The sequence below is a fragment of the Polyodon spathula genome, chromosome 4, assembly GCF_017654505.1.
Source record: "Polyodon spathula isolate WHYD16114869_AA chromosome 4, ASM1765450v1, whole genome shotgun sequence".
Classification (NCBI taxonomy): domain Eukaryota; kingdom Metazoa; phylum Chordata; class Actinopteri; order Acipenseriformes; family Polyodontidae; genus Polyodon; species Polyodon spathula.
The window spans coordinates 69,351,154-69,372,031 of NC_054537.1; the positions used below are offsets into that span (position 1 = coordinate 69,351,154).

General features: G+C 36.7%; 1 protein-coding gene across 2 annotated transcripts in view; it reads left to right on the forward strand.

Annotated features, from left to right (window-relative positions):
- glb1 (galactosidase, beta 1) overlaps nucleotides 1-20,878 on the forward strand; it is a 43,987-nt gene that overhangs the window by 6,055 nt on the left and 17,054 nt on the right. For both annotated transcript variants that reach the window (XM_041248467.1, XM_041248468.1), the window contains 11 exons: nucleotides 167-261; nucleotides 5,107-5,287; nucleotides 6,596-6,654; nucleotides 8,652-8,773; nucleotides 10,260-10,300; nucleotides 10,885-10,997; nucleotides 11,755-11,829; nucleotides 14,111-14,200; nucleotides 14,663-14,776; nucleotides 15,992-16,123; nucleotides 16,861-17,100. In XM_041248467.1, the coding sequence (XP_041104401.1) occupies nucleotides 167-261; nucleotides 5,107-5,287; nucleotides 6,596-6,654; nucleotides 8,652-8,773; nucleotides 10,260-10,300; nucleotides 10,885-10,997; nucleotides 11,755-11,829; nucleotides 14,111-14,200; nucleotides 14,663-14,776; nucleotides 15,992-16,123; nucleotides 16,861-17,100 (1,262 nt within the window). The remainder of the gene's footprint in view (nucleotides 1-166; nucleotides 262-5,106; nucleotides 5,288-6,595; nucleotides 6,655-8,651; nucleotides 8,774-10,259; nucleotides 10,301-10,884; nucleotides 10,998-11,754; nucleotides 11,830-14,110; nucleotides 14,201-14,662; nucleotides 14,777-15,991; nucleotides 16,124-16,860; nucleotides 17,101-20,878) is intronic.

Consider the following 20,878-nt stretch of genomic DNA (forward strand, 5'->3'; position numbering starts at 1 on the left):
ACTGTAGTCTGTAACCCTGTGTATCATAATGTTTGTGCTAGTACGTCAAAATATGCTTATGATCACCTGTGTGATAGTGAGTGCAAATTTCTAATTTGTTTCTTGTCTAGTTGCATAACTGAGTTTTCAAGTTCAGTCATGTTCTACTTTTTCTTGTGTGTCACAGATTACATTGCTGCTGTAGACCAGTGGATGGGTGAACTGCTCCCTAGAATCAAGCCTTTTCTGTATCAGAATGGAGGTCCAGTGATTACAGTGCAGGTAAATTTATTTATGGTTGAAGTGATTTTAAATATTAGGAATATAATACAATTCGCATTTCTATAGCACCTTTCATCACAAGGATCCCAAAAGCGCTTCACACACACACACACAAAAGGTACACGTAATACAAAATGTAATAAAAAAGACAAGCGTGTGGTTTTAATTGTAAAACTAAGATAAAAAGCCAGTTTGTAAAAATAGAACAATTAAAAACGGTCTAATAAAAAACATGAAAAAAGGGAATTAAAAAAGGACAAAAAGAAAATGCAGTTTGGATTGTAAAATCGGAAAACTAAAAGCTATTTTGTGGAAATACGTTCACAATCTTGATTTAAAAACAATGTCTCAGCTTCCCTGCCAGAAGGTGGCAGAGCATTCCATAATTAAGTAGCTTTACAAGACTAACCAGCAGCCTTGCATACTGTGATCCAGGAGAGTGATAAGAAGTATACAGGGTGGGTAATTCCTGTAAGTAACTGGGTGCTAATCCATTCAGGGCCTTATAAGTTAAAAGCAAAATATTAATATCTATTCTAAACTGCACAACAAGCCAGTGCAAAGAAGACCACAGCAGTAATATATTCACTTTTTCTGGTTTTAGTCTGAATTCTAGTGGCAATGTTCTAAACAAGCTGTAAACAAGGTTCCACACACTGGGAAACCAGAGAAAAGTACTTTGCAATAATCAATTATATATCAAATGGTGTATGCACAGTAGACATAAGTAAAGCAGAACTATGCAGCCATTTTGGCTTTAAAAAGGGAGTTCTTTAAAAGCCATACAGTGATAAAAGATTTAAAAAAATACTGTAACCTTAAAGCTGTAGTTAAAAAGAAATAAAAAAAAAAAACAGAGAGAGAGATACTACGTACAGTAAACTAAAGTCATCAGTTTTGTTGCACTTTGACAACTTGCATCAAGACTACTGATTATCCTTTCAGACTCTTCAAATCCATTAACAGCCTTATATGGGATACTTCACCTCTAAATCAAAAGAGCTGTATTGTGCAGTTCAATTAGCCATATGTGGCTCAAGAGCCATCTTTTGTTGTTTTTGTATTAAGTATCCGTTTTATTGTGTGAAAAAATATACCTTAAAATCAAACAAACTAAAAATCATAAACTGCACCTGCATCTGTCTCCAAGATGAAACTAATGGTTATATTAGGTACACTAGCTATTGTCACAGCTGGTAATTGTACTAAAATGAGTACAGATAATTTTACAATACCAAAAATTTCCCAAAGGTGTCTGATACTTGTATGCCTAATATAGAAACTACAAAAAAATAAGTTGTAGTGTCATAAACCTGGTCCTGAAGAATTACTCAGAACAAGACTCTTGATATGATACAGATAAAAAGCACCTGGGGGGAATGTTCAGTAAATATGAATGTTTCAAATCTTATAATTTGAGATCATCTCACAGCTCATAGTTTCTTAAATATTAGGGATACTAAATGCACACTAGTTTGTTTTCAAGGTTTTGGTAGTTACTGTTCTTTGCAATGGAATGCTGTCTAAAAATGTTTCATTACCTGTTGTCAGAATTTGCACATACTTTTTTATTGCTCTGAGCATACTCTTAAACTCAGGGAAGACGTTTAAGGAGGACAGAGATGTTTTGACTGCTGTGGTGGATTGCTTGTGCACTGGGCTTGCAACGTATCCAGACAACTTTTAATAGTTTTAATGAGTCAGAGCAGTAATACTGCTCCTTCTGTTTATTAAATGCTAAATAATGGATCAGGTGCTTGCAAGCCACTTTGGATCCTTGCTAATAGGCAATCTGGGTGATTCCAGTGCCATTTACAGATGTAACAGCATTAATACTTAAACACAGTAATACAGGTATGGTTGTCACATGCTTAGCACTGAAGCTAGACATGCAAACCGCTAAATCGTAAAACATCCAATATATCACTCTCCAAAGTTAAAATGTAAATCCTATACCTTATGGTTATCAATATAGTGTAGAATACAACGTAAAAACAAGAACTGAATCGTTCTGATGAAGAACCATATATGTGCACTCCAAGGAGTTTTGAGTTATTCAGTCTTTTTTATTTAAAGTGCTAAAGACAATGTCAGATTCTTTGTATGTTACTCAGGAAGAAACGGCAGGTGCATGCTAGAGTGGAGATGTGCTCGAAGTAGGAGAGGCAGGGGTCTAGGGTTACTCCGAGGTTCGTGGCTGAGGAGAAGGGAGAGAGTGTGGTAGATTCCAGAGGAATGGAGAAAGATTAGAGGAGGGGGGGGGGGGGGGATCTGAGCATCAACAGCATGGACATGGTATGAGAAACCATAGGATGTGATGAGGGGCCCCAGGGAGCGGGTGTAGAGAGAGAACAGGAGAAGACCCAAGACTGATCCTTGGAGGACTCCTGTTGAGAGAGGATGAGGTGTGGAGGTTGAGCTAAGCCAGGTTACCTGGTAGGTGCAGCGGGAGAGGTAGGAGGAGAACCAGGAGAATAGTGATCGACAGTGTCAAAGGCAGCAGAGAGATCGAGGAGAATTAGGACAGAGGAGAGAGGCAGCACGGGCAGAGTTTAGCGAGTTAGTGACAAACAGGAGAGCAGTTTCAGTGGAGTGAGCAGAGCACAAACCAGATTGGAGAAGGTCGAGCAGAGAGTGGTTAGACAGGAAAGCAGAGAGCTGGCGGTGTACTGCCCACTTGAGGGTTTTAGAGAGGAGAAGGGTAAGAGGGAGACAGGATAGTAGTTCTGGAGGGAGGGGGGATCGAGGGTAGGTTTTTTGAGGAGGGGGGGTGAGAGGCTTGTTTGAAGACAGAGGGAAAGGGGCCAGAGAGGAGAGGTGTTGAGAAGGGAGGAGATGAAGGGGAGTTGAGCAGGAGTAGCAGCTTGAAAGAGGTGAGTGGGGAGGGGGTCCAGGGTGCATGTGGTGGGTTTGTGGCTCTGGAGAAGGGAGGAGAGGTGAGAGGGGAGACAGAGGGTGTTGGTGAGGAGGGAGAGGTGTTAAAGAGTTTGCAGATATCAGATTTTAGAGAGGAAGAAAGAGGCAAAGTCGTCAGAGGAGATAGAGGAGGAGGGAGGAGAAGATAGAGAATACTTTCCGAAGGTTGTTAGTGGAGGATTCTACTTCAGTTTTTCCTGGCATATTAACTGTGCTCCATAGATTTTGCCATTCTGCTCTCGCTGGATCAGAATGTTTTAAGGCTCTGAGTCTAAGTAAAAATTATGCTTTTGCCTGATAAGGGAGGTTTGGAAGTTTCAGCAGGTCAGCCTGACTTTTTGCTACCAGGAGTTCTGTTTTTCAGACCTTACACAGACTTATTCAAAAGGATACAAAATACAGAATCCTACAACATTACTATTAGCAATGTATTTCATTCTATAGCATCCAATCCATATCTAATAAGTGAGCTCGTTCCCAGCAAGATACGAATTCTCCTCCTAGCTCAGCTTGAAGAGGCTCTGCGAACACCACAACAGGTCTGTGCATCCAGCGTTTTACATTACAGGTGTGGGCGACCAAGGTCTTGATACCTGTGAAAACTTAATTTTGTTAGCTGGGCTTCCAGCTCTACATTCTGATTCCCATCATCAGTGGGCAAACGCATTTTAACTGAATCTGGATCCATCAAAGAACCATTCATCTTTGCCATAGAGGACTTCCATGCAAAAGGATCTAATGACCTAATGCACAAACGGGGCGAGCCAGAACCGTCTGTGACACTGTACAGTAGTCTGTCATGTATCTGACTGTGGTGGGACCAAAGTAAGGGTGGATATGTAAAAAGTCTGTTAAATTAATCCTGTTTTAAATATTATACACAGCTGTAACAATTGCTGTATTTATTTTTTTGAGGTTCAGCTTTTATTAGGGAGCTCCCCTAAACACCTTGTTTAGAAAGATACAGGGTATTAATGCTTGTGACAGGGTAGCTGTCTGCTGTGTGAGTGTGTGCATTCACTGCTGAGTGACCAGCATGAGATCGGGACAGATTGAAGTTGATACGCCCAGCAGGCGAACAGGATTTATTTACATATCAACACACTAAACAGCTCATCTGACACTACCAGCAGTGGTAGCACATGGAGTACATACAACACAGTGTACGAAAACATTGGTGGAATCTACAATCTCTGAACTAATCTTCTCTGTTTAGTAACTCCAGCTACTTGCCTGGCTGCTGGCGGTTTCAACTTGCTTACTCACTCTTCGGTACCCAACCCTGGTTCTGGTTCTCACTCACTCACTCACGCACACCCACAGACTGCTGAAGAGCTTGATCATGGTGGATAAACGGTTAGGGTGGATCTGTGATGGATTACTGTATTAAGCTATTCAGTATCTCACTAGTCTGGAACACAAACTTCAACAGGCCGGTTGTCTGTTTTAAAAGAAATGTCACTTACTGGCTTTGGCCTTTCAAGGGCAGCATGGTCAATGGAAACGGGTCACAGAATGCAGAACTTTTTTTTATTTTTTTAAAATAAATACTTGATTTGTTTCTGATTTTCTTAATTGAGATAACCAATTAATATTATACAAATAGAATGGGTACATTTAGATTTATTGTTTCATGCACCTCAGACGTGTACAGTATAGTAGCCTAGACATTAGTAATATTCAGTAGTATTTTCAAGAAAAGTCATGTTTTAAAAAAATAAGCTTTTTTTTTTTTTTTTTTTTTTGTTCTGTGTTTAGCATTTTAAAATTAAAACTAGCTTTCCTTTGGTATGGGTTCTTTTGTAAGTTGGTTGATGGCTGCAGCAGTTTATATGGTACACAATGAGACATACTGAGGTGATGGAACAGATAAGCAGCTCTTGTTTTATGAGGTGTTAGGTTGCCAATGACTGATTTCATGTTTTTCAGGTTGAAAATGAATATGGTAGCTACTTTGCATGCGATTACAATTATCTGCGGCATCTCACAAAGCTTTTCCGGTCCCATCTGGGGGATGAAGTGGTGCTGTTCACAACTGATGGTGCCGGTGAAGGTTACCTAAAGTGTGGGGCGTTGCAGGGACTTTATGCAACAGTGGATTTCGGGCCAGGTTGGTGTAGGAGTATATAGACACCTTCATCAGATTATTCAAGGACTTTCCTTCAAAGTGCTTTTGGTGCATGAAACTTAGTAACAAGAAACTTGAACACTTATTTGCATCAATAAAGTAATTATTTCAATAATCCTGACTTATGAGCTAAACTAAATAGTCAAATCAAAGCTTAAAATGCTTGTGGTTTCACTTTTTTTTTCACTCATATGTTAAACATTAAAAGGAACTAAGTTAAGTAGACAAACATCTTTTTGGCTAGTGTCTTACAATAATTGTCTGAAATTGAACAGGCCAAATCAGAATTGAAAATAAAGCTACTGCCCTCCCTCCCTCAAAGATAAAACCATGAGAAACCACACACATACGAGTTTTCTTCCTCCATAGACAGACCTTGTTCTTAGACTGTTCTCAGACTGTCAAACTACATGATTTGGAGCTGATGTTCACTACAATGAGCCTCATATTCTGCTTCTGTGCCTTTCAACAAGTATTGGGGACACAGATTCTTACTACACTGTACTTGCTGGAGAGTACTAAGTATGCAAAATTAGTGTCTATGAACAATATCAAGACAATAATTGGTTACTTGACTCAACTAAAGAAAGACAGAATAGTTGTAACATGCCTTCTAGTATATAGATGACATGGCTGGTAAAATATAAATCTTGTAATTCTGTTCTAAAGTTAAATAAGGCCCATCATAATGCACACTCTATATATTTCCCATGCTGAATCCCCAGTTTCTTTAAAAGCTACTCTTGGATGGTGCTGAGTTCTAGGCTCTAGACACATGTAAGAATAGGGCTGCTCGGGGTCCCTGAGTGGCTCATCCAGTTAAAGCGTTGCTGCTGGGAGTGCAGGATGAGTCATATGGCTTGGATGGCACCAGTTTGCGTCCGGGCTATGCAAAGAGGCTGAACTTTGCTGGGGACTCTGAAGGGGACATTGGCTCATGGGGTGGGGCATGTGAAACCGTCAGGGATTCCTTCTCATCGCGCAAAAGTGAACACTACTGGCCAGACACCATGCACATTCAGTGTGGATAAAAAGCAGGGCTGATCTCCGTTCTCCTGGGATCGGTAACCTGCCCACCTCTGCTCTGGATTTCTTGCCGTAGAAGCGATTGTCCGATCTCACACACCCTCAGAACACCTGTGCTGTGTGGGGACTCGCTGCGGTGAGGAGAAAAAAAACATAATTGGACATTCCAAATTGGGGGAAAAATAAACACAAATAATAATTGGTCGCTCAAAATGTCATTGTTATACCACTTTAATGCTCAGCAGGGTTTTCCTTTTTCAACAGGTGGTAATGTTACGGCACAGTTCCTTACACAAAGACATGCTGAACCCAGAGGACCACTGGTGAGAGACAGTTTGCTTGATGCGTTTAGGTTTGCATTAGAAGGCGTAGCTGGGGTTTAAAGTGATCTTATTCAAGGTTTTGTCCAGCTGAGATACAGAGAATATTGTAGTTATTTCAGCAATGAGGGTGGGTGTGGGTGTACAGCCTGTTCTTTATGTACGTTCATGGAGTATTCCTTTTATATATGGAAAATAAATAGTTACATTTAAAACAGCTGTTTTTTCTTAAATCAAGCTCCTTGTAAACTTAGCAACACAACACAGTTTGGAACAGTGTGTAGATTCCAAAGTATGCAATCTTAAACTTAAAAATACAAAAAGTACAACTATTTCAAAACACACAATATCTACAAATATTCACCAGATAAACCCCATGAGCTCTTACACCTCATTTTCAAGTGTTATTCATAATAACGGTTTGCTTGCAATATGTGATTAATTCAGCTTATCTTCCACAGCCAGTTAAATGATACTTATACCTTTCAGAGATTAACATCATTTTCTATTTTTTTTTCTTTTAAATGTATTGATTATTTATAACTATCTTAAAAACCTACGGTCCTTAATACACGGGGGACATATTTCTATTTTATTTCTAATAAATAAAATAAAAAATCCTGTGATATAACTCTATCAGTATTACTAATCAGACAAGTTAGAAATCTGTTCTAGCATTTATTCGTTGAAATCCCAAGTAACCTACATATATTTATAGGTATTATTGTTGGAATCTTTTTTTTCAGTATTGAAATGACAGTGTCTGGTATGTTTTTTAAAGTACATTACTAGCAAAATAATTCTGGTAAATATTAATAAATGTGTATTTCATTACTTCATAGATCTCACATTTTACGTTGTAAAAATATGCACACATTATGATAAATGTGCATCTGATTTTCTTTTTTTTAATTGGCATTTTGTTTTCAAAGCTATTAATAAACACTATTAGTGATCGCTTCTAAAACATTTGCACTGCTGCAGTTGTGAAGGATAACACAGTGAAAACACATTGAGCCAGATATAACTTACTTCTGTTTTGGATTTAAAGAACAGGAACTCCCAGAATTATCACTTTCTCAGTACTGTGACTAGTTTATATTTTTGCTGTACATTCCCAGACGTGTTCTCTACCTATTTACAGCAACTTTGTCATCCCCTTGTTTACAAGCAATGCTGCACTTTTGTTTAACTGGAAACCAACATAAGTCAATATTTTTTATAGCGCATACCATTTCCCTTACAGCATTTCAGTTAACAACTATTTCCTTTCTATTTCAAATATTTTGTCCAAATAAATTAATACTTATCACAAAAAGGGAATTTGGTGACTTTTCCATTTTACAAATTTCAGAAAAAAATATATTTCTTGCCTTTTATAAAACACTTCATTAGTTTACTGTCCTTACAGTATATACTTTTTTTTTTATTATTCATTTCTGCAGTCTCAGTCGGAATGCATGAAAGAGCCTTGGCAACAATCGCATCTCTTTTCATGTGCAGGCTACTGAATAGCTGTATCTCAATACAATACCGCTCTAACAAAATGGCAGGCTTTCTGATGAGGAAACAAGAACCTATACCCCTTCAATAAGAAGCAGCTGTGCTATGTATAGTAAAAGTATGTTCTTTATGCTCAGTAGGGCCAGCACATATCTCTTTTGTTTAGTTTTCTGCACATAACTATTTAGGTTAGATCTGCACATCCATAACCTGACTTTATATCTTGAAAAGGTACACTTAATTTATTTTTTTTCACCTCCAAAGTTAAAATCAGATTTGCTTTACGGTCCGAGCACCGCTTGTCACTCCTCTTTAAATCCCAGTTTAATATTATTTTCTGACTTGTAAGCATGTCAGAAAAGGAACAGAGATAATTATTACAATCTTTGTGATAGTTTCCCAAACATGTATGCGCCACATAAGTCTTTAACATGTGTGCTATTTGTCAATAAATGAAACTGTATTTTTAACCTACATGGGCATGTTCTGCTGTGCAGGTGAACTCTGAGTTTTACACAGGCTGGTTGGACCACTGGGGTGAGCAGCACTCGATTGTTGACAAAAACATTGTAGCGAAGTCGCTGAATGAAATCCTTGCTGCTGAAGGCAACGTCAACCTGTAAGTACCAGTTACAAAGTTGACAAATCAGAACATTCTCTTACAATGCAGCACATTGACAAATCAGAACATTATATTACAATGCAGCACTTTAACAAATCAGAACATTATATTACAATGCAGCACTTTAACAAATCGGAACATTATATTACAATGCAGCACATTGACAAATCAGAACATTATATTACAATGCAGCACTTTAACAAATCAGAACATTATATTACAATGCAGCACTTTAACAAATCGGAACATTATATTACAATGCAGCACATTGACAAATCAGAACATTCTCTTACAATGCAGCACTTTAACAAATCGGAACATTATATTACAATGCAGCACATTGACAAATCAGAACATTATATTACAATGCAGCACTTTAACAAATCAGAACATTCTCTTACAATGCAGCACTTTAACAAATCAGAACATTCTCTTACAATGCAGCATTTTAACAAATCGGAACATTATATTACAATGCAGCACATTGACAAATCAGAACATTCTCTTACAATGCAGCATTTTAACAAATCGGAACATTATATTACAATGCAGCACATTGACAAATCAGAACATTATATTACAATGCAGCACTTTAACAAATCAGAACATTCTCTTACAATGCAGCACTTTAACAAATCAGAACATTCTCTTACAATGCAGCACTTTAACAAATCAGAACATTCTCTTACAATGCAGCATTTTAACAAATCGGAACATTATATTACAATGCAGCACATTGACAAATCAGAACATTCTCTTACAATGCAGCACTTTAACAAATCAGAACATTCTCTTACAATGCAGCATTTTAACAAATCGGAACATTATATTACAATGCAGCACATTGACAAATCAGAACATTATATTACAATGCAGCACTTTAACAAATCGGAACATTATATTACAATGCAGCACATTGACAAATCAGAACATTATATATTTTTTTTTTTTTATAAGCACAGTTATAGTTGCCAGAAGTATGCTCTGTGCTTGAAGTAAAACAATACTGGACTCTGCAGTATTGTGGGTTACTAGCTTTAGTTAGGGAACAGTTAATTATTTCACAATAATGTACAGGCCATTAAAAAGTATAGGTTGGCATCAGTCAGAGGCTATTTTGATAATGGCCATCTGAGTGGATAAAATCCAACATAGTTGAGGATTTTATACAAGCAGGGAAGACTTTTGCCTCCATGTTTAACGCTTTAGTGTGTTTTTTGGACGTGGATGTGCTAATAAAAGTCAGTAATCTTCTGCTCACTTCAGCTGAATGCCATTAGGCCATCAGGCTCTGTGGCAGGCTGCTTTGCTGTTGACCCTTTGTGATGTTTGTTAACCCAAAAAGTGCAAAGTCACTTTAACACAAGATAACACCCCAAGAACTCACAATGAAAGTGAATGGCAAAGATATGTCTAATAATAATAATAATAATAATAATAATTGTTTCTTATGCTGTTTTTTTATTTTTATTTTTTATTTCAGATATATGTTTATTGGCGGAACTAACTTTGCTTATTGGAATGGTGAGAGGTTTGACTTTAACCAGTAATGAATTTTGAATGCTTTATCTTATTTTGTTTAGGTATATTCAGACCTCATTAACAGATTGTCATCATGCGTTTATCACTACTGAGGATGACAAATCTGAAAAGTGAATGAAGATACATCTTATCGTTGAAGGACTTAAGTTAGAATGGAAAAGTGTAAATATCTACAGTAGTTGATAATTGGCTGGCTCTCTTCAGAATAAAAGTTAATGCACTTGAAACATGGCTTGGATGTTCAACTTTGTCTCAGAGGACAGCATATCCAACAACATACTGTACATACACCTAAGTAGATATTGCCACTTAGGGTTTAATTGTATCATCCTACTGTATATCCCAACAAGAAAAGCTGCAGCTGTATTTTATTAGAGCATTTGCAAAACTGTTGAATCTCTTGGATGGGATTAATGTCATCCAGGGGATTGCCCTGTGCTGAAAAATACTCTTAATAAAAATAAAGGGTGACTTATCCCAGTGGGTAAAGATTAATCGAATCAAGCTTGAAATAATTGCTATTCTATGTTATTTTTTTTTTTTTGTATTTTTTCTCCTCCCTTCAGGTGCAAACACTCCATATGCTCCCCAACCCACTAGCTATGACTATGACTCTCCTCTGTCTGAGGCAGGGGATCTGACTGACAAATACTTTGCCATACGGGATGTTATAAAAATGGTGAGCTGTTATTGTCACTCCACAATTGACTAAATCTGTAAGCCGGTTAACTGTTCTTTATATACAATATTGCCATTTATTTACAATATTTGCCAGAAAACCAAAATGGTGTGAAAAAAGTGACATTGGTGCTAAAAGATAATGCCCCGTCCAGTCCAGTGCTGATGTTTCCCATAGTAAAACCATAATAAAGTATAATAAAGCAAAGTGAATTCGTGGTAAAGTATAGGTTAGCATTGTAAAGGCCAGCAAGGTGTGGTAAAGTGTATTAAAAAAACAAATCAAACCAAGGTAAATGATGGTAAAAGCATAGAAAAACCATGGGTAAAGCATGCTAAAACTGCAAAAATACTGTGGTAAACTTTTATAAGGGTTGTCAACAAATGTTATGGTTATTTTACAAAATAACTTTTTTTTAGTTTTTCTATTTCACAATGGTTTTTTACAAACCTAGTTTTTTTTAAATCTTTTTTTTCAAATTTTACAATTAAAAGTATCTCTTTTTAAATTTCTGTTTTGTTATATTTTGTATTAGACTGTTTTAATGTAATGGTTTAATTGTTCTTTTCTTTTGTCTGTGAAGCACTTTGGGATCCTTGTGATGAAAGGTGCAATAGAAATGTGAATTGTGTTGTATTATTTGTATAGTTTTAAAAATGTGTGCCTAAATGGAAAAAAAGAAAACATGTACTTAAACATACATGTATTGTTTTGATAATTATGGTTTAATATAACTTTTAAATTATTATCTTCACAGTACAGAAAAGTACCTGATGGTCCAATACCTCCATCTACCCCTAAGTTTGCCTATGGAGCTGTTAAAATGAAACCGGTAAAAAAATGAAGTTTAAACAGGGATAACTGATTCTGTCTATACAACATTTATACTCAAAAATTTACTGATGTATTTTCTTCTCTATGCAGTGAGGGCATAACATGTACAGTTATTTCGATCAAACATATTTTTAGCATAGCAACCCATCTTTGCTTATGGTCTTCTGCAACAGTGATACAACTGTATTTTAATATGTAATAGTATCTGCATATAGGAACACCTCCTAAGAGAACACTTTAGCTTAGGGAACAACCTTGTGGTCAAGCAGAATTTTTCCATTATAAATGCTCTGCCTAAAGGAACAGGAAGTTTGAACACCTTTTTGTCACTGATAGTGATTTGTTGCTAACTGATTCAGAACTGATAAAGTACTGTTTGGTTACCTGATAACTCATTATCATCAAACTCAAATTCAAATGGTTTATTCAGTCTTTTCAAAACTGATTGCGAGAGCACCATGTTCCTTCGAATTTAAGATGCAGCCCAAATTTCCCACCCTTAATTTGAGAGGAGGAAAAAAATAAAACCTCAAATAAATATGCATTTACAAAGATACAAGCTCAGTTATGCATATGAAGACAGTTTGCTTCTGTCTGCTATCACACAGACCATAAAGGCCATTGCACACGGGATCCGATAATGCATACGAATTTAACATGCGTCTAAATAGAAAAAAATTAACATGTGCATTCCCTATTGCCCCTTGCACGCTGAGTCCGTAATTGTCGTACGCCAGTGATGCGTCAGTTTGGAGTCGAAACAAGTTCAATGTGATCCGATTTGACATGCATTAAATACATTGGTCAATGAAAAACAACCGGGAAGACACATGGATTCTTGCAGATCTCTGAACAAAATTGAAAATCTAATTGTGTGCGTCGCCAAACAGAAATTACTTTATGATAAATCCAACAAAGATTACAAAGACTTTGAAAAAAAAGAAAACACATTGAAAGACATTTCCACGGACTTGGGCATGAATGATTTGTATTATAAAACATGAAATTATGAACTGATAACATACAAAAACACAGATTTTGTGCATTATAGGTTATTACAAGCTTATACTTTTTTTATTTCAATTGTAGTCAAAGAAGTAAAGAAACAATGGCCTAACCTGGAGACACATATCGGAGAAAGAAGCGTGACAGGGCAAGAGCAGTCAGGACTTAACAGTCAGAAAAGAGGGGCAGTACATGAAAGTGATGGAATTTCTGGCTCCGTACACGGAGAGTAATAGAAGGTCATTGTTGTGGAGTATTTTCGCTATGATGGAGGCTAAATGTCAGAATGGATCCAGTGTGCAATGGCCTTTGCAGTTATGTGCTGCTTCTCATTTCCAGTCGTGATTACTCGCACCTGTTTTTCTCCCAGTTTGTAAACTGTAGTATTGCTTGGCAAATTGAAAAATATAGGGGTCTGATCAGCATTTCCAATCTGTCCAAGCTGGTACTGTTTGGTAGAAACGCTGAAATTGTAAAAACTTTTCCTTAAAATTTCTCTGGAAGCTAATGACGCTTTTTTTGAAAATGCCTGTATGCCATGGATGGTTTGAGATTGGCCAGTAAATTCGAAGGAATACGGTAGTTTGCTTAGCCAGAGACGACTGTAACATTTGAAGAAGTATTTTGAAGTTCAGATGTTTCCTGTTATTTATTGAAAGAAGTGTGTGTGTGTGTGTGTGTGTCATATATATATATATATATATATATATATATATATATATATATATATATATATATATATATATATAAAATCTCTGAACAGCCACAAAAGTGTGTGGTCAGTGCAGCATCTTTAGCACAGGATGCCTTCTTTGCAAACAGTTCTGCTGGTTTAGTTCCGCAGCAGTGTAGATGTTGTTTAAACACTGATTGACTCAATTGACAGCAGGTTAAAATAACTAAAGACTGAACTGGTACAAAATCTCCTTGTACTGCTTCATGAATGCTGTTGGCAACAAATATATTTAGTTTTGAAAGTTTCTTTTTATCGCTCTCTTTTTTTTTTTTTTTTTTTTTTTAATTCTGCAAAGTGCAGATGTTGAAATACTTAGAAAAAGAGAAGCCCCAGCACTGATGTTGTGGTTAATGTGTTGGAATAGAACTGCAAGTGCTAACAGTGTCAGCTCACAGCATTCTGATGGCAAGGCAGTAACACAGAGGATCCAGGCCTATGCTAATTGTGACCACAGTCTAAATGGGAAATTGTCATCATTGTAAATAATCTTCACTAGCTAAATAGTTTCAGACACATTTCCTCCCCCCCCACCCCTCAGCTTCTGACAGTCACAGACGCCCTTGATATGCTGTCGTTTTCTGGACCAGTCAAAAGCAGCTACCCTTTGACCTTCATTGAAATGAACCAGGTATGAACATCTAGAAATGACTTATTAATTAAATAATCAGGATTTTCAGGGCTTTCCAAGTGTTGTAGGTTCCTAAACGCTGTTTTAACCACCCTGTTTAAAATGTATTCGCATCATTATTTGACTCTGTACACAATGCATGTAAATGTAACTCTTCTAAAAAAAAATCTAATATTCTCCTAGAATTTCAAGTGCTTGCCTGTTTTTAGGTTCTGACCAGAACTTTATTGTTTAAGCCTACATTTATTTTTTTCCCCCTCAAAAATCCATTACTGATGTGAAATTTTTGCATCAAACTAACTGATCTAACATGACTGTATATAAATGGGCATGTTGTAATAATTAGCTCAAGTGTCCACAGGACTTCGTTGACCACACTCGTTTCAAATTGCTGGTCATCTCTTGTGTGGTATGTCATGTTAGGATTTCAGTGACTTTTTTTTTGTTTTGTTTTTTTTTCAGCTTTTTGGATTTGTTCTGTATCGCACAGTCTTACCTAAAGACTGCAGTGAGCCGATCCCTCTATCATCACCATTAAATGGTGTCCATGATCGTGCTTATGTGACTGTTGATGGGGTGAGTGTTCATGACTCCATAGTGGAAAATCATTTACAAAAACAAAACAAAACAAATTATATTACATATGTAATACATTCATAACAACAATGAATATTATTAGCTGTGACTGAAGTAATTTTGCCAAACACTACTTAATTATCCAATTTGACTCGACTAAAGTCTTGTATGTTTTTTTTTTTTTTTTTTATATATATATATATATATATATATATATATATATATATATATATATATATATATATATATATATATATAGTGACAAAGTGAACTATAAAATATATGGGAAAATGTTGTATGGGAAATATAAAATATATGGGAAAGGGTGTGTATATTGGTCCAAGAGTGACAATGAGCCTGTATCCTCCCTGCTGAATTTGGGTCACACAAGTAAATTGCCAAGTCAGAAAAGACTACAATTCCCAGAGTTCCACAGGGGTGACCATTTTGAGACAAGGGTTTTCACTCCAATTAGGCAGCCATAAAAGAGCATGATTTTTCCAAATGCAAGCTTTGTAAAGGAGATGACAGACGGAAAAACCGAAATAGATTAAAAGGATGGTGTGCTACGTATTGCCTAGTTTAAGTCATGTTTTGTTCAGTCAGAAACAGCTTAGCTGTCTGACTTGTAGAAAGGGGTAGTTAAAAGATAACTATAAGGTTTAGGTAGCACTCGGTAATAAAGAGTTAGGTTTTGTTTGATTTATTTTGTTTATGTTGTTGAAATTTGATTTGTGTGACTCTGGATAAAGATAACCCTGAAATAAACGTACAGGCCCTGCCCTGTTTAAAACAAAAATACTGCTGTCCAGAGTGGTTGGTTCCTGTTAGACTGTGTTCAAGACCAGAAAGGACAGTGACAAAACACCCCAGTCTGTCACATATATATATAATATAATTTTTTTTTTACGTTACCATCAGGGCTTCAACTCTACCACACAAAGGTACACAAGCCCACAAATCAGAGATCGCTGGGGTGCACATGTATTATGTAGAACCTTATTAAAAAAAAAAAAAAATAGGTGGGCTAATTGTTAGAAAATCAATTTTATAATTAATGAACCCCAACTCTGGAGGTGGCTGGTCTACAAAGTAGCCGTAGCTTCTACAGATTCATGCAACTTTTTAGTAAACTACTAACAGTCCATCACAGTGCGCTTATACTATACAATGAAAGCTGACCTTTGAGGTGTTGATTGCTTTTTTTCTGCCTAGGTTCCAAATGGTATTCTTGAGAGAGACAAAACTTTAACCATTAATATTACTGGAAAAGCTGGAAATAAGCTTGACGTACTTGTGGAGAACATGGGCAGAATAAACTATGGCAAAGACATCAATGACTTTAAGGTATTTATCTACCATTTAGAAGCCCAACACATCCGACACATCTTCTGTGCAGTGAATAGTACTGGTGGACAACTGCAGAATACTGATTTGGAGACAGAATTGTTAACAGGACCATGTGTCTAACTGCAGAAATTGATGTGTGTGTGTATGTGTGTGTGTGTGTATATATATATAATGTTGAAATACATCGGCTATATCTCATTTATCTATTACCCTGTCCGTCTTGAAAAAAAACAGCCGCAATCTATTGCAGTAAATACAGTGAGGTTACATTGTGTGTTTTGTGCACATGCAACTTCAGTCCAAAACACAGACATGTGGTTCCAAATAGAATCATTTATTATTTTCCACCCCTGTGAAGGGAATCTGCTTTTTTTCTCCACAAAGAAAGGCATTCAATACCATAATTTGCTTTTTTTTTTTTTTTTTTTTTTTTTTTTTTTTTTTTTAATTGTTTAGTACAGTAAATAAATAATCAGGAGGCCAAAAAGAGGCTGTGAGTTGCAAGGCTAGTCTGGTCATTTTAAATCTGAGACACTGATTAAATATTTCTGTTTTAGCCCCTCCTCTTCCATCAGGTACTATTACATTGTGTTGTGTTGAACTATAGCAAATGGGTTTGAATAAATTAGATTTGCGATGCATAGTAAATGTACGGTAAACTCAGTGAAGCAAGTTCTGCCTTAATAAAATAAAATTTCTAATCATGAATTTAAGAGGCTCTGTTTTCTCCACAGGGTCTTGTGTCCAATCTTACCCTGGGTCCAAACCTCCTGAGCGGCTGGTTAATCTACACATTGAATATTGACGATGCAGTCAGCAGTGGCCTCTTAAACGAAAGACAGGAATACAGACGTGGCACGCCTGCACCTTCCAAACTCCTCGCTCCTGCCTTCTTTGCAGGTAGCTTTAAGATTCCTAGTGGGATACCTGATCTACCTCAAGACACCTACATCAGATTCCCTGGCTGGAGAAAGGTACTGTTCTTCATTTGTGTACTTCATGAAACACCACAAGCCCTCCTCTGCCACGGCTGTCAATTAAAAATAAAAGCCATCGTAGACAAGAGAAAGTATATCACCATGACCTAAATCCGATGTACAGTGGTAGCCATTCAAAAGCTACAGTTTACCTTGGCTGTCTTTTCCTACATGCCAAATGATTTTTTATGAACTAGAATAGACAGCTGTGTGTGTGATGTGGGCCGATGTTGTACAAACTCAAGTAAACACAAAATACACAGCACAACCCCATAGCATTACCAAAATATATGTTTACTGTTTGTTACAGTTTATTATAAAACCCCTCCCTTCAGTTACACAATGTAAGTTTGACATGCACACAGATGGATCTCATATGCACTGTAGCTTGTGATAACAAGGTTCATCACAATTGATAAGCACTACTGAAGATTTTGAAAACACAGGCTGTTAGGCAGCAGGGTGACTCCTTTCTGATATTCTTAATAACTATGGTATTCTTAATTCATAATTGGTCAAAAGATCGTCTAGAGATGTGTAATAATGTAAACGTGAGAGAAAGTTGCACACAACCATCATGTATCCCGAGAAAGTTACATAAAATAACTTGTGCTATAGAACCTTGGCAACTTCTCTTTGACACATGTACCCCTTTTACACTGGCCGCTTATAGGCCAACTCTGAAATGGCTCAGAACTTTTTTTCCAGCCTTCCTAATGGTGGCCTGCTGCAAACAGGGCTCTATGACGGCTTTGGTCTGTTTTTTCTACTGTGAATGCAGAGGTCCCTGAGACGGCCCACCTTTGCCACGTCCAATTGGGGGTAACGCCCCTATTGTCAACGTCAAACAGGCACAGACAACTGCAACAAGGAGTTGTGATTGTTACTCGGACAACAGAACCAAACAATATCTGCCGCAAAACTTTGTCAGAATTGTATTTTCTCCACACATACTGTACAGTATCTACAAACGTAACCTATGACCATATTTTGAATACAGTAATCCATTGCATATCTGCCCTAGCCGCTTTTCCGCTATGATCAACCTCTTCAGCAATGTTAGTTTATTATTGAACAGAGAAGATTAGTCAGTATGACGAAATGTTCGGTTTTGTGGGTACTATTCTATCTAGAATTAAACAAATAATTACAGTAAAGTCGATAAGAAACTGAAAGTTTTTCTCTTTTCCTGTTTGCGTCCTGTTCCCTTAGTGCCTGCCTGCCTCTTCTCATTCTATCGGCTTCCGTCCTCCCCAGTTCTTCATAAAGCTGAAAACTATTGGCTGATAAGATAAATACATAAAACATAAAATTATACAAACGTGCCAATTAAAGATATTCTATAATTGGCACATTTACGTTATACTTTCCAACAATCAAGACGTTCATTAGACAAGCATTTTGTCGAGCCTCATTATCATAACATCCATTATTATCATAACATCTATTATAATTATAGGATTTTAAACCATCAAAAATGAAACCTGCTGAACATCTGGGACCTCCAGATAAAAAGAAGCAAATTTGGATGTCAAAAACAGACGTAAAAGATTACAAAAGACGGGGGGGGGCTATATGGTAAAGACATTTCTTTTTAGTGATTTAAACAAATTTGTTTTGCTTTTGTTGAATCGCAGAAATAAGTTATTGATTACATTTACATAAGAGTTGTCAGCCTGATGTAAAAAATGTATACAATAACACTTTTCTTTAAATGTCCGATATGCAAGTTTTCAGTGCTCTGCTCCATTTCTGATGTCAAAATTTAAACTTAATTAGAACAGAATGACTACCTTGAAGTAGAAACACAAAAGTGACATGAGTCACAGGCTTGTTGAGTTACACACTTCCGCTTCTAAGCTTTGAGGAGGGGAAATGTCTACATGCAAGGTGTGGTGGATCTGATGTGACTGGCACGCACTGCAGTCAGGGGCTATGCATGTTCATACGGTCCCAGAGCCAGCCTAGGTCTGTGCTGAAGTGTAAAGTGTAAACAGATGGCTCGAATGATAAGAATATTTTAATCTGATCATACTTAACAAGTTCAGGTCCGGGTCGTAAGTGTAAACACACCAACAGAAAGGCAAGTAATGGAACATTAGTGCAGAACTAGAGAAGGGGAGTCGTAAGTCATCCAAACGGAAGGCATGGTTCAGAATGACCTCTTATTAAGGACTAGCTCATGTGGAGGTTGTTTTGGTGAGATATACTTCTTGAAGATATTTTAGAATGTACATTTCATGACAAAGAAATTCAAATATTACCAGTTCCATAAAAAAAGTTAATTCCAAGACTAAAATATCTTCAGTTTGTTCACAACCACAAAAAAATGTGTTCAAAAGAAAACCACAGTGACGATAGTGCTTCCTTTGCAGAAATGTGGTTTCGTTATTTTCCCCCCACCTTTTAGTTATGCAGATCCTGTATAAAGTAGTTGTCTGTTCATTCATTCAAACTACAGTTCTTGTTTTATAAAGCAATAGATTTTTTTTTCTTTCTACCAGTTTAAGAAACATTTTAAGAAATCTCTGGATCTCAGTGCCAGATTTGTACCCCAAATATTGACAACACCTGGAGTTCATCGTAGATGTAGAACAGTTCCATAGTTGGTATAACTGTAGAAACTAGTGCTGTGCTTATCATGCATTACCACTGTTACCTATACTTCACTTATGTGAGTGTTATTTGTGGATTGAACACAGTAAATCTGTTCACTACAACAATTTAGTCAAACGAGACTTTATTAACAGAATGCATTAGAAATACATAATAAGACAATATGTACCTATATTCTGGAGATGGGCTACAGTCCTTATTTCATTCCTACTGCTCCATTTGCTTTAAATCTTGATCAATTAAACTAGCAAAACACCAACATTCGATTGTGTGGCCTTGCATGTGCACAGACTCCCTTGTACTATATCTAATAAAGCAGTGAGCACATGCAACTTTTTCATGAATATATATCTGTTAGTTGAAAGTACAAAAACGGCTATGTGAGTTTAACTCTCACTCGAGTTTATTTATAAATGGTTACACATTTCTGTGTCTGTAGCTGCTGCTCTCGTTTTAACCCTATCCTAATACCAGCATAATAACATTTCATCACTGTCACTGCGTGTTTAATGGTACATGCATGGGAGCACCCCAAGCTGCCAAATTAGTCAAAGTGGTAAATTTGATCACCCTATGGGATTAGCCACAGCTGGACTTGATTTGACCATTTTATAAAACTATTGAACCACTCCCCAACCAACCCTAAGAAATCTTCATGCAAGGTACGTTATTCTTCACATCCATCGATTGAGACAAAACTACATCAACAAATATAATACAGGGTCAGCCATAAAAATACACTTTCTCGACTGCAAAGTTCTGTCCTTGTGAAAAGTCATTGTTGGCATTTCCAGCTTTAAATGGTGAAAAAAAAAGAAACAAAATACAAAAATAAGTGCTGACATATGTGGTACTACAGTTCTGCTTTTTCAATCTGACGTGACAAGGACTACAAAAAAAAGTAGTTTTGATACATTTTTTAAAAATATTTTTAATAAAAACTACAGATAAACAAAAAACATCAGGTTGCACATAGATTTATAGATTTGCTCTCTGCACAAGTCCAACAGTCGAAATTATAAGGTTTAAAACATATTTTATTAAATAACAAACAAAATGAAAGAATCACAGTGCTTAAATACCTAACATCAAGGTGGCAAATGTATAGGTGTGCAGGTGACAGGTATACCGCCCCAGTCAAACTCCCCACCTGCCACTG